The 14,099-nt window shown below is 33.9% G+C and overlaps 4 protein-coding genes across 4 annotated transcripts; 1 reads left to right on the top strand and 3 right to left on the bottom strand.

The window, feature by feature from the left end:
- Positions 1 to 1,200: 1,200 nt before the first annotated feature.
- Positions 1,201 to 1,591, top strand: CLUP02_11947 (uncharacterized protein; the record flags this gene model as incomplete). Its single annotated transcript, XM_049290912.1, has 2 exons — positions 1,201 to 1,329; positions 1,409 to 1,591. The coding sequence occupies 2 exons, from the start codon at positions 1,201 to 1,203 to the stop codon at positions 1,589 to 1,591; spliced, it is 312 nt and encodes a 103-aa protein (XP_049148057.1).
- Positions 1,592 to 1,757: 166 nt separating this feature from the next.
- Positions 1,758 to 2,953, bottom strand: CLUP02_11946 (cytochrome P450; the record flags this gene model as incomplete). The annotated part of the gene is made up of 2 exons (XM_049290911.1): positions 1,758 to 2,619; positions 2,709 to 2,953. 2 exons carry the CDS (start codon positions 2,951 to 2,953, stop codon positions 1,758 to 1,760), a joined length of 1,107 nt encoding a protein of 368 aa, XP_049148056.1.
- Positions 2,954 to 5,946: 2,993 nt separating this feature from the next.
- CLUP02_11945 (cytochrome P450) lies at positions 5,947 to 6,798 on the bottom strand (the record flags this gene model as incomplete). Its single annotated transcript, XM_049290910.1, has 4 exons — positions 5,947 to 5,956; positions 6,197 to 6,312; positions 6,378 to 6,537; positions 6,614 to 6,798. The coding sequence occupies 4 exons, from the start codon at positions 6,796 to 6,798 to the stop codon at positions 5,947 to 5,949; spliced, it is 471 nt and encodes a 156-aa protein (XP_049148055.1).
- Positions 6,799 to 10,687: 3,889 nt separating this feature from the next.
- CLUP02_11944 (uncharacterized protein) lies at positions 10,688 to 10,915 on the bottom strand (the record flags this gene model as incomplete). The annotated part of the gene is made up of 1 exon (XM_049290909.1): positions 10,688 to 10,915. A coding segment is annotated over one exon (228 nt), but the record flags the coding sequence as incomplete, so codon positions are not given.
- Positions 10,916 to 14,099: the final 3,184 nt, after the last annotated feature.

Below are 14,099 nucleotides of genomic sequence, written 5' to 3'. Positions count from 1 at the left end.
AATATAAATTACTTAAGAATGATCTATTTTTAGAAGCTAAGATTATAATATAGTAAAACTATATATAAAAACTATATATAAATAGCTTTTCTATATTTCTATGATTTTTTTTAGCTTAGTAATACTAATTTAAAAGTTTCTCATAGTAAATTTTATATAAGGGAATTGAAAACTAAGTGTATTACGTAATGATATGATAAAAATAGAATATAAAGTATGTATCAAATTAGAAATGAGTATAAATAATATAAATATAGTTCTATTTTTATTTTTAAACTTTAATTATAAAAGTTATTTTAGTTTTTAAATTGTTAGTGTTACTTAGTAATTTATATATAAACACTAACATTGGTAAAACTTTAACTTCAACTTAAGAAAACTACTTATTTAAACAATATTACGTAATATAGTATTTTTTTAATCCAAATATAAGTAAATTTCTATTTGAATATAAAATATTGAAATTTATTATTGAGTAGCCGATTTATTAGATGTATAGTGAAAAGTAGTACTATTGGTGTAAATGGGGGGCCCATAACTGGGTGCTTTGACTTACCTACCTAGAACAAGACGTCTTGTCCCAGTTTATTCTTAGCAGGTAAAAAGTGGGACCGTTTTCTGACTCTGCAGCCACAGCTTCCGGTGATGCACGGAGTCACAACACAAGCCGAGCCAATCAGCAGTCCAGCTTACTAACCGGGCATTTCTCGAACATTCCCCTCCGACCTCACCGAATACCTAGCAGAAGCCGGCGACAACCTCGCCTATCCTATTCACTCTAGTATTGCGCTCCGCCGTGAGGAACCACTATCACTATCAGCATTACTAAGTGCTAGATTCATTCGGAGACTATTGCGCAATTCGTCGTTCTCAAAACATCCATCAGAAGAAAACATGAGCGCGTTGACATCCGCTACGGCGTTCTCGCCATCACTGGAGGCCGTCAGGTTGGCTGCCAGCATGTACAATGCGGCCCGCGAAGGCAACAAGGCTGTCATTGAGGAAGGTATCCTCGATGGGCTGCCGCCGAACCTGACGAATGAGAAGGGAGATACATTGGTGCGTAGCGATGCTCACCTTAGCGGCTGTTTCTCAGCGGGAGGAGGAGGGGGGGGGGGGGGGATGCCGTCTTCAGCGTCTAAACCAGAGACCTTGACGATAGGTGTTGAGTAAGCTTACGGCTAACATCTTATTCAGCTGATGTTGGCTGCGTACTACGGTCATGCGGACGTGGTCAAGCTCCTGATCCAGCATGGAGCTGACCCCAACAGACTGAATGACAAGCGTCAAAGTCCCATCGCGGGCGCTGTCTTCAAGGGCCTGGATGCAGTAATCGAGGCAAGTTTGCACAAGAAATCATGGGGAGGAAGGACTTCTCATGTCACAGTGCTGACGCTGACTCTGGCAGGTCCTCCTGGAGGGTGGTGCTGACCCAGAATATGGCAAGCCATCAGCGATCCAGTGCCTCACAATGTTCAACCAAGAGGGTAAGTGGAAGGACAAGTTCGAGAACGCACCAGGAAGAGGAAAGGCAAAGGCAGTGCCTCAGGATCAGGCGGAGGAGAGGGCCCCCGAGAAGTTCAAAGCATGAGCGAAACTACGAGACTTCGGTGCCTACAAGCAAGGGCGCGGCGATGTTTCCAACTTTAACGAAGACCACAAATTATGAGAGACCATTTTACAGTTCATTCGTTTATCTGAGCTGCCGTAATATTCTTGAACAGATCGTTTGTTCAACCCCAACGTCCACGATAAGGTCATTCCTTGAGATCCAACGAAACCAATGACTCAAAAACCATTCCGCTCGGGATCTCCTTCCACTGCTTACTCTCGTCCAGAAGCGCCTGACTCGCCTCCCACTCCCTTCGGATGACCTGGGCATGAGCATCACTCCTCGGCGTAATCTTCGCAGGGAACGGCTTCGGCTGGACCAGAAACCCGTCAGTAAGGTCATCCGCGTTTGGTGTAATCTCATTTCCCTCAGTATCAATCGCTTTCTCAAGGCTGAAAGCCCACAACAGCCTCGAAATACTCAGGAACAGCGATCGATCAGCGATATGCGTTCCCTGGCAGAGCCGTCGACCAGCACCAAAGACGTAGTGATCGCGCTTCGACGCGTCGCCATTCATCGCTGACTCAAACGAGTTCTGTTCGTCGCCTTCGTAACGAGAAGGGTCAAAAGCGCGGGGATTCTCGAACCGGTTCTCGTCCATGTTGATGGCCCATACATTCAGCATGACGCCTGCGCCCTTGGGAATTTTGTGGCCCATGTACTCGTCGTCCTGTATGACGGCGTGCGGCAGGCCGAGGATCGCAGTCGGCATCCAACGCAGGGACTCCTTAACGCATGCCCGTATGTAGGGCATCGAGTCCCAGTCATCCATGTTCGGGAGTCTCTTGGTACCGCAAATTCGGTCCAGCTCGTCCTGGGCTTGCCTCTGTACCGATGGATGTAGAACCATGGCTTGGACGAAGCCAGTCAGCGTGGATGCGGTGGTGTCCGAACCAGCCTCAAGCGCGGATCCAGAGATGTAGCCGGCCAGGGCGTCGGAGAAACCGAGAGTCTTTTGGCTTTCGACAATGCCTACGCAGAAACAAGGCTGAGCATCGGTAAGTATCCTATACGCGATCTCGAATATGGGGCAATGCTAACTTTCGCTGTGCCCTTAAGAACACGCTCTTTGGCATCCATCCAGTGACCAACGTACAGAGCCCTCTCTTCCTTATGCAGCGCCTCAGCATATCTTTTCCCGGGCGACATGAACCCGAGGTTCCTCAGGGGTGGGTACACATCCAGCATAGCAGCCGCAGAGGAACCCACGACCTCGCTCCATTTCTCAACGCAGTGATAAAGCCTCTTTAGCTTCTCGTTATGTATGCTCGTTGTGCGAAAACTAAATACCATCTGCGTCGTTAGCGAGGTCGTGAAGCGACGGACAGCGCTTATACCCATATAAACAAATCAAATATAAGGTTCGTATTTGATTATTTAGCTCATTTCTCGCGCCATATTTAATTATTTAATAATTAATTAATAGATTTAACTAATTTCTTAATCGGGAATTAAATAAAGTTATTACGAAAGTCCTTATAATACTAACTTATAAACTTTACCTTAATTAGCTCTTTTAATTAAAAAATTAACCTCCTATTTTTATAGTACTATTATAAAGCTAGTTCTTAAGATATTAAACCTCCTTTAGTATAAAAAATCCTATTAATAATTATTATAAGGTTAAAATTAACTTTACGAAGCTAAATATCCTCTTATAATTTATTACTATTATAGGGATTATAAAAATATTAAGTATAAGCTTATTTAATATTAAATAAGTTAATTAATAATTAATTTATTATTAGATTAGGTTAAGGACTAGCTAAGGGATAATCTATAAGTAATATTAATTAAGCTTAGGTATATAGTTAATTATTACGTTTATTATTTAAGATATTAATTATTATTAATATTATAAGTCTTTTATAATACTTTTTAAAATTATAAGGGTAATAAAAATAGCTTATAATTATTATAATAAAAGAGGAGGACTTAAATAACGAGGAAGAGGAGGACTTACTATCTCGTTTATGTACTATTTTTATTAATAATTATAAAGTCCCTTTTTTATGTTAAATAACTAATAGCTTTACTTAGGTATATCCTACCTCTTTTTTAATTATTTTAATCCTTACTTAGGGTAAAAAATAATTATTATAATATAGAATAAAGAGTTACTTAACTTAGTATAATACTTATTAAGGACTTACTAAGTATTAATAATTAATAATTAAAAGTATTCTCGTAAGTTAAAATTATTATTAAAAAGTAGCTCTACTCACTCTTTAAGTATATACTTAAATTAAATATAATAAAGGATACTATTTAAAATTAAAAATTAAAAAAGAGGTTAGGATATAAATTAATAACGAGCTAGTTACTAACGAGGTAATATTATTTATATTAATTATAATTACGATATTATAATTTAAGAAACCGTAAGATTTATTTCTTTTTTAAAAAGTTTATTATATAACTTTTTTTATTCCTTAAGATAGTTAATAAAGTACTCGAGACTTATTATTACTTTTTATAAATAAATATAACTATCTCTTTTACCCTAGCCCTAGTATTTTATTATTTAGAAATAAAGTAGCTTAAGTACTACTTTTAGCTCGGCTAGTAATTACTAATTATTATTATTAAAAACGTCCTTAATAAGGATCCGTTATTTTAGATCTTTATAAGCTCGATTAGTTATTAAAAAAATATAAATCTACTTTTTTTTTTATAAAGAGCGCTATATTATAAAGTATATTAAATTCTATTTTATATTATTATTAAGTATTAATATAAGCTCTTATAACGACTCTTCGAAGAGAGTAAATATATTATTCTTATTAGTCTTATTATTAACCTCGAGGAAGGCCTTATATTATTAAAGCGATAAATAAATAAATTTAATAACGTTCCGAAGCTTATTAATAAGGCCCTTTATATACTAAAAATTAAGATCTTTTTAAAATTACTTAGTATTAATTAATATATTTAATTTTTATTTAAATACCTCTTTATTATTATTAAATAAAAAAGCCCTATTAATAAAGTTAAGAACATAATTATAATACTTTATCCTCTAGTTAAAAATATTTTTTTAAATATAAATATAAAATAATATAAGATATAAGTAACCTAAGTAAGTATCGTTATTTAAAATATTATGATAAATAACTATTCCGACTTAGTTACCTAATTCCTAGTTATTTATTACTAACTTTATAATCTAAGTAATATTGGCCTTATTATAAGTATTATATTATTATCATAAAATAATAAAATATTATATTTATTACTTAGTATAGTTTAAAAAGTAAATAAAGATAATAATAATAATGTTTTATATTAATAAGGTTTATAAATTAAATAATAAGTAAACTTTTATTATTAACCTCCGGATCTCTACTTTAATTATATCTTTTTTTTAATAAAAATCTTACTTAGCTCTTTTTTTATATTTTTATATAATAATAAGAGTTCGTTAGTAATATTATAATTTAATTAGTAAAAGAGGGCCTAGAAGTAAGGATCTTAAAAAGTTATAAATAAGCTATTATTATTAATAATATACTTAATTACTAATCTTTTAATTCTTATTACTTTACTCTTCGTAATAATATTAAAAATAAGTTTTTATTTTTTTTAATATAAAGTCGTACTTAGAGGATTTTAATAAATATAACGACTCGCTAGAGCTTAGATTTATTACTTAGTATTTTAACTTTAAATAAGCCGTTACTAAGCTCGTAATTATTATTTTAAAATAAGTAATAATACTTATTTTATTATAACGATAATAAAACTAAAAGACTTTATTTTAATTATTTTTATTATAAATCTCTTAAATAAAGACCCCCTCTAAGCGGATCTATAACTTCCTTAGCCTTACGTCCTTTTATAATATTAAATTGTTATTAATAAAAATTCTTTTTTTTTAAAATTATTTTTAGAAGGGTATAAAGGTTATTACGATTTTTAAAATTAGTTAATAATATAAAGCTAGCGTTAGTTAGGGTCTATAGTTATAAAGTAATTTAAAATAGTAACTACGTATTAAAAATTATACGACTTATTACTAATTAATTAATTACGATATAATAAATCGATTAATATATAATTTAATTAATTTTAATAATAATTATAATAGTTATAAAGGGTTAAAAATAGTAATACGTAACTTCGTTAGTTTTATTAATATTAAAAAAAGGGGGTATTAAAGGTTTTTTAAATTCTTAGATATAATAAGATACTAAATTTAGGGCTTTATAATACTTAGGCTTTTTTTTTATAATAATTATTAATAATCTATTTAGTTAAGTAATATAATACCGAACTTATAATTATAAATAAAGAGTTATAGGTTCGAATCCCGTTTTAAGTATTTATATTCTTAATTACGAACTTCTATAGGGTATAGTTAGGAATATTAATTTTTAATTAGCCCAGCCCCGGATTTTCTTTTTTCTAAGCGACTTTATATTTAATTAAATATATTAAATATAAGGCCTTATAATATTTAATTATTTAACTTACTAAAATTCCTATATTTGACTGTTTGTTTGACTTATTTGTTTGATTGATTTGAATGGGTATAAGCGCTGGCGACGGATGTGAGCGACAAAGGAGTCGGGCTCTTCCAGGAACCCGGATAGCATCTGCTTGCTTTCGAGGTCTTGGTATGGTACGTAGCCCTTGGCGGCATTGATGTGTAGGACTTGGTGGAATATCTTCCGGATCATGCGCCAGGTTTCGCCGTATTGCTTGTGTTCGTCAGTCCTAAATTCAGAAATTTGTTGATATCCTGGAAATGCGTCGAATAACTGACCATCATGACGACGCGGAGATTGCCGCTGACTACATTTCCGAGGTAGAGATCGGTGCGAGAGGAGTAGATGTTGCTGCGTTTGTCCAAGAGATCCTTGACTGCTCGGTCGGACGAGAGCACAATCATGACCTTGGTGCCGAGAATGAGCGAGTAAACTGGGCTACCCAAGACCCAAAAGTTAGTATATGGTTACCCGTACTTCCCAGCCATGTAGGCGAGCGCTCCGTTGAACATACCCATACTCTTTGGCCCATTTCTTGAACTGGTGATGCGATTGCGTCGGTGGAATCTGGTGCAAATTTCCGATCAGTGGTAACGTGGGAGGTCCCGGAGGATAGTTCTTGGGCCGTCGGCCGACATTCCGCAGCTTGAAGATGGCAATACCTAGAATCGCCAGCGGGATCAGAAAGAGGAAAGCCATGATTCGAATTCGGGCGTGGAAGATTCCCGTGAACGGTCAGCGGTGCAAAGTGGAAAGAGCGATAGGGAAGGATTGAAGTAGAGAAAGACCGAGAGCGCGACAGCGAGTTCCAATTTCAATTGCCAGCCATCATCTGCTCTGCTGACTTCTATGCGGGGAGTCGACGGTAGCTCACATATCATCACCTGGGCTTAGTCGTGCCAAGTGTGCACCCCTCATCGCAACTTCATCCACGTATGCCGAACGGACCACCCAAGCAGCCAATGCTGCGTTCTACGTAAGTCAGCGGGCCCAGAAACATGAGAAAGTTCCACCTTCTTTTGTTGGTACCGTGTTGTATCAGACTGCAACCTGGCTCTCCACAGAGAACACAAAAGAGTAAGCTGCAGGACAGCTTGTTGGCTTCACATGCAAGCAGCCAATGATTTACGTGTGATATTCCAGCTACGGAAATGCAATGTGACGGTCCGACGCATCACTGTCAAGGCTCTTTCAAGCGCCTGCTCCAACGCCAATCGTTAGCGAGAAGAGTAATTGACGGCAAGTACGCAGAACAAAAGCTGATACTCTCGGCACTGAGTGACTTAATAAGTGGAACATTGCAAGAGCTGCAAATTCGTCAAATGCTGCAAGTTCTGTCGGCATTCTTGGAGTAACATATGACGATTGATTATTCTTACTGCTGGGCAGAGAGCGTTAGTGTTAGTATCCCTATTACAGGGTAGTTAGTTCGAACCGTAGTTAACGAAGAGATTAATTAAACTATATAAATATCTGCGTAGTAAGTATAAAAAGGAGGTTCTAACTATAGGTTAGGCTGGCTACGATAATTATAAATAGGGCCCCTAATTAGCCCCTGCGTAGTCGGCTATATACTACGGTCGAATTAGATTTCTAATTTAATACTAACTTTCTCTTTTTTTTATCGATTTAACTGCTATAGTTAGAGGTATAATTCGACCTCAGGCCCGTTTACTAAGTCGTCTCTTTTTCCCCCTTTTCTCTACTCTTTTTATATAACTTATCCCTCTATTTATATAATAACTTTTCCGCTACTTACGAATTACTCTAATCTCTTATTTAATACTATTTTTATAAAAGCGTTTACGAGGTTATCTTTATTATTAATCTAACGGATCTCGAGTATCTCGCGCCTTTTATATAATTACCTAAGGGCTATAATATCGATTTTAAGCCTCTTTTCTTTCGTTATTCTTAATTTAACGAGGTATTCGTATAGTAAGTAAGAATCTATATAAATAACTGTTAGAATAGGTAAAAGGCTAATTCGATTAGTAATCTTTTTTAGCGTTATTAAAATCGTATAAGAGAGGTTAACGTCGTTAACTATACTATAGACCTCTAATATTAGTACACTTCTTATTACCTACTTACTTTTAGTTAACGAGTAGTAAATTATATTATTATATATAGTAAATTCGCTCTTACTTATACTCTCGTTAGCTAGGATAATAATATACCCTAATTATAAAATAAGGTCGTTATTATTTATAAATAACTTATTAATAAAGACGTAAAGCTTACTAGTCGCAAGGTCGATTAGGTAGTAAACGAGACCTCGATCGAGATTCGTTTATTATTACTTAAGCCGCTTATTAAGTACTTTGACGTCTCGTTTAGTTAGATTTATAGCCTGCGCTACCTTAGCGTAGTTAAAAGTCGCCTCGGGCTAATAAATACTTATAATATATACCCCTTATATAAGCTTAGCCTTATACTACTTTTTAACGTTAGTTACGTTTAGATTAACGAGGTTAATCTTCTTACCCTACCCCTTTTATTAAAAAACGACGGTTTCCCCTTCGATTATAAAAATCCCGCTATTAAATACTAAGGGGGTATTTATTATAAGGACCTTTTTTAGTTTCGCTACGAAGCCCGCTTTTTAGAGCTCCTTATCCTCCTTTTTTATAAAGTTAATATTCAATAGGCCTAATATATCGTTAGTTTATATTCTAACGATCCTAAATTAATTACTTTTATGCTCCGCGACTAATAAGTACGGGTCGTACGTAGAGGTAACTATTAATAATTAATTAATATAAAGATCGTAATAAGTAGCCTACTAATAAGTGCCCGATTCTGCGAGCCTATATAGTAGCTTAAGTACTTTAATAATCGTACTTTCTAAGTACTTACTAATTATTTCCTTCGGTAGATAGGCTAGGATTTTCTTTATGAGCCCTATAGCCGATTAAATATAGGCCTAGGTAATATTACGGCTCTAAATCTCGTATCCCTTTTTCCGTAGCGATATTATTAGTACTATTATTAATCGTTAGCTATAGTACTATATAATAAGTAATTATATAAGTAGCGTCGCTTTTTTAACGTTACCGTACCCCTAGATTACGTATTTAGACTTCTTATACGGCTAGGGTATTCCTTTTCCTTTAATCTTACGAACTATTCGTAATTTAAATATATAGAGGTTTATATATTTTTCTAAGTCGTATAGGATAAATTAATAAACCCCTCGATCGTAAAGAGTATTTACTTCGATAAGATCTAATCCCTTATATAGCTTTTTAGTAATTATAATTACGCCTTCCTTACGTAATTTAACTACTAGCTCGAAATCGGCTTTCTTTTTTACTATATAAAAGGTATTAATTACCTCGTTACTAGTAATAAATTGCCGCGTTAGGGCTTGCCGTTATAGTCTTTTATAACGTCTCGCTAGTAGTATTAGTGCCCTTTTAGTAATATCCTCTTCCTCGTCGTTTATTAGTACTACTATAACGATTTTATTAAGGATAATTTCTTATACCTCTACCGCGGGTTATATAGTTTCCCCTAGCTCTTCTTTTTCTTATAGGTTAGAAATTACCTCGTTAGGATCTATATAGTACGGTCTAACTACCGTAATTAATACTTTAAATAGTTAGTCGCAATCTCTCGTAACTATATAAGAGCGCTTATTAATAGAAATTAACTTATATAGCCTAGCCTATTATTAAGTAATTTTATACTATACTTATATATTTAAATTTAGTAATATATCTAGATTATCTCCTATATTAGGCCTATTGCGCGTAGTAATTACCTTATTAACTTACTTTTTTATACTTACTTCGCGCAGTGCTTATATTACTTTTTTAACTACTCGGGCTCGTTAGCTTATGCCTAGCGACAGTAGCGAGGCTAAGGTCGTTCTTAAATATATTCTAAATACTAATAGCGTTAGTATAAGTCTATTAGGCCCCATAGTATCGTTATAGTATTTAAGTACTATTTAGAAGCATTTGTCGTTAGTAAAATCCGGATTTTCCTCTTTAATAATTCTAAACGCCCTTTTTAACTACTAGTGTGCCCTTTTTACTTTTCTAATACTATAGTACGCTTTAACGAGTACGACTTTTAGTTATATACCGTAGGCCGTCGCATTATCCCTAAATTCTACTAATTTAAAGCTAATACTAGCGTCGGTTCTAATACCGTTTAGCGGTCCCTAGTATATATCGATCTAGCTTTTTCATAGGGCTACCTATACTATTTTTACTTATAGATCCCGGAGGAATTACCCTACTTAAAAAGATATAGCTACGTTAATTATATATAGTACTAACCGACTATTTAAGTAGAAAATATCGACGACTATTTCTTAATTAAAGTTAAGCTTATTACGCAATTTAAACTTAAATCTACGTAGGCTCTGCGCATTTATCTAGTATTAGTAATATACTTTCGTTAACTACTCTAGCGCCCTTATCTCGATATTATTATTACTTAATTACTTTAGGAGGTTATATAGCCTCGTAACTAACGGGTACTCAAATCTTTAGTATAGTCTTCTAAGCTTACTTTCCGTTAAGTAATTAATTAACTTCGTATCGTTAGTAAGCTTTATAAACGCATGCCCCTATCGTTATTTAACTATCTCGAAGTACTTACTACTAGAGATTTTGTTCCTCGTATTATCGAATATAATACCTAGTCGATCTATATTTTTTAAATATAGGAAAAATAGGGTATTAACGGGTAAAATATAGAAAGTTATTGTTCTAAAGTATATTTCTATTTCTATTATACTTAGGGCGACGATTTCCTTGCCTAGACCGAAACTAATTTTTATAATACCCGCCGTTAATATATTAAGCGTTATTAGCGCGATTTTTTATAGCGCTTAGAATTACCCTTTTCCTCTAGTTAATTATTACGATACCCTAGTATTTAGGATAACTTTATAAAAATTATTTAGGCCGTACCTTTTGCTCGTATAAAATACCTATACGAGCTTAGTATTTGAGGGATCTAAGTAGTATAAAAAGGACCCCTCTAGCTACCCCTAGATTTGCTTAGTACTATATTCTTTTTTTTTAGATATTAAGAGAGATAGCGTCTTCTCTTTAATCGTTAAGAAAATAAGCTTTAGCCCTATTAGATTCGCCTTTTTAACTACCTCCGTATCCGTTATTTAAGGGACCTTTCCTTACTATTTATAAATAAAAGCTTACTTATTAAGAGCTTTTGCTACTTTCTATTTATTTAGCCTCGTATATCCTCTAGAGGCTAACGGGGCGAAAAAAGAGTAGTTAATATCGTCGATTTCGTTATAATCTAATTCGTTAATATAGGGGGTAAGATCTTCCTTATCTTCCGAATCTTTTATAGGGGGTATATACTTTAAGCCGCTACTTTAACTACCGTCGCTAGGTTCTGTACCCCCGGATCTACTCTTATATATAACGAGGAATTAGTTAAACTAACGAGGGCTAGTTTTGCTATTTATTACCCTCGACTTTTTATATTATTCGTATAATTTAGTACGCTCTTTTTTAGAGTAATTACTTAACTAATATCTATCCTTTTTATAAATATAATATTACTTCTTCTATTACCTTACTTACGAGTTAAATCTCTACTTATTTAACGAATCTAGGCCTCTTTACTAGCGATTACTATATCTAGCCTCTTTTCTTTTTTTATTATACGTTCGATCGACCTAATATTATTAATAAGGGCCGTCGTATACTTAGAAATAGGTTTAGCGCAGTATTTTTATTTTAATATTAAAGCTAGATCTTAGCCTCGAGTAAAGCGTCTCGTAGTTTTTAAGTACTTAGTATAAGGTAATTTTTGTTTTTAATATATACTAGACTATAGTATTAAAATATCCGACTTTCCGCTCGTTTATCCCCTTATTTAGCTAGGTTTTTACTAGCTTATCGATTTAATTAATAAGCTCTTCGAGGATCTTTACTCGCAATTTACCCTTTATTATCCTAGCTATAGATACGAAAGAAATTGCTCGTAGCTTAGATAGGAGCTCTAAGTTCTTATCGTAGGTCTCGAAGCGGCTTTAGATTATATTAATTATACTAAAAAAGTCGTTTTAATTAAAATTACGTACCGCTTCGTAGTAATAATTAGAGGCTTTACTTACGAGTACGATATTAATTACTAAATAGTACTAGTGTTCCCTAATTCCGACTTTTTCGTAGTAATTATAAAACATTGTTAAGGTTTCTTATAAGACCTTATACTTCCCCCTAGAGTATAATTTCTCTTTTGGGAAGATCTTTTTGAGGTTTATAAATTACTTTATATTTACCGCTAGATTTTTAATATTTATATACGATCCCTACGTCGCTACGTACTATTAGTAACTTCGGGTCGTTTACCTCTTTTTTTATTAGCCGATCGGCGCCGAATTTCGTATTAGTAATAATAATAAGTTATAGATCGAAATAGATAGAATTATTAATTATCGTACTTCTAGTACTATATTTTACTCCGGTATATCTTTTTATAACGATAGATTTTTATTAGTAATTATAAGAAAAAAATCTAGGTCGTTTACCCTTTTTCTAAATTCGTTAAAGTAATTATATGCTCTATTAACCTATGCTTAGTTCTATAGTATGAATTCCTTTTTTATAATTATCGTTACTAGTATTTCGTATAGCTCTTATAATTATAATTACGCTAGTAATACCCCTCGCTTATAGAGGAATCTATTAATTACTTTTATAATTCTTAAGCTTATGCTCGCGAACTATTTATCTAGTTAATAACTAAGGTCGTTTATAATTTTATAAAATAGGGGTTGCCCCTATAGCCCCTTTTTTCTTATAGACCTTAGTTAAATAGATTAATATTATATTAATTTACTTATTATTAAGCTAATCTACGATTCTATATATCTACGTCCCCTAATAATCCGGGTTAATATTTACTTATTTATAAGGGATTAGGATTCTATTTAGGATCGGGTTTCGTCCTCTTCTTCTTTACCTTAACTTACTAAGGGGCGTGCTCTAGCTTATGCCCGTATTAGTAGTCGCTAGTATGTTTAATTTTAATAGGGATATATCTAATCCGCGCGCGGGTCGTAGTAAATCCGTGCTTTTGCTACTTAATAAATTTATTAAGGTTTAGGAGATTCCCGCTTCCTCTCGCCGTCTCGCTACTATTCTCGTTTTTATTATTTTTAACGATTATTACTACCTTTCTAAATTACTAGCTATCGTACTTACTAAGATCCTCCTTTTTATTTAATAAAAAAGGGTAGGTTTTAGTAGTTCTTTTTAATAATAATAGCGGTAAACGTTTATATTACTATAAGAAAATATAGTAATTAGTCTTAGGATCTATATTAGTTACCGATTTCTATTATCCTATATACTTCTAGCTTCTTAAGCCTCGTGCTCTTTATAATTTCTAAATAGCTTTTTTAGTTAATTTTTAATCGCAGGCCGGCTACGGAAAAGTCGTTTAGTAAAAAAGCTACTCGGGGTAATAATAAAAGGCTAGTTACTTAAGTAGTTCCGTTAATTAACGTAGTTTAACGTAATAAACGTCGACCTCTCGTAAGTAATAAAGGGCTATAATTACTTAATTCCGTGCGGTATTTAAGAATTACTTCTTTTTTTATTTATTTCTATAAGGTTAATTAATACGAATTTCCTATCCTATGCGGTATTAAGAGGTCGTCTCTTTTACGTAGCGAGATACCTTACTAATTTATAATAATAGAGTTTAATTATTAATTAGTATTAGTATCCTTATTATAGGGTAGTTAGTTTAAACCGTAGTTAACGAAGAGATTAATTAAACTATATGAATATCTGCGTAGTAGGTATAAAAAGGAGGTTCTAACTATAGGTTGGGCTGGCTACGATAATCGTAAATAGGGCCCCCAATTGGCCCCTGCGCAGTCGGCTGTATGCCGCGGTCGAATTGGACTTCCAATCCGACAGTTAGAAAGACATCATGCCACTGCAGAAGAACAAGGATATTCAATGAGTACCCCGGGTACTCAGCATGGCCCAAAACCA

Source organism: Colletotrichum lupini, chromosome 6 (assembly GCF_023278565.1).
Source record: "Colletotrichum lupini chromosome 6, complete sequence".
Taxonomy (NCBI): domain Eukaryota; kingdom Fungi; phylum Ascomycota; class Sordariomycetes; order Glomerellales; family Glomerellaceae; genus Colletotrichum; species Colletotrichum lupini.
This window is presented reverse-complemented; position numbering and strand designations above follow the sequence as displayed.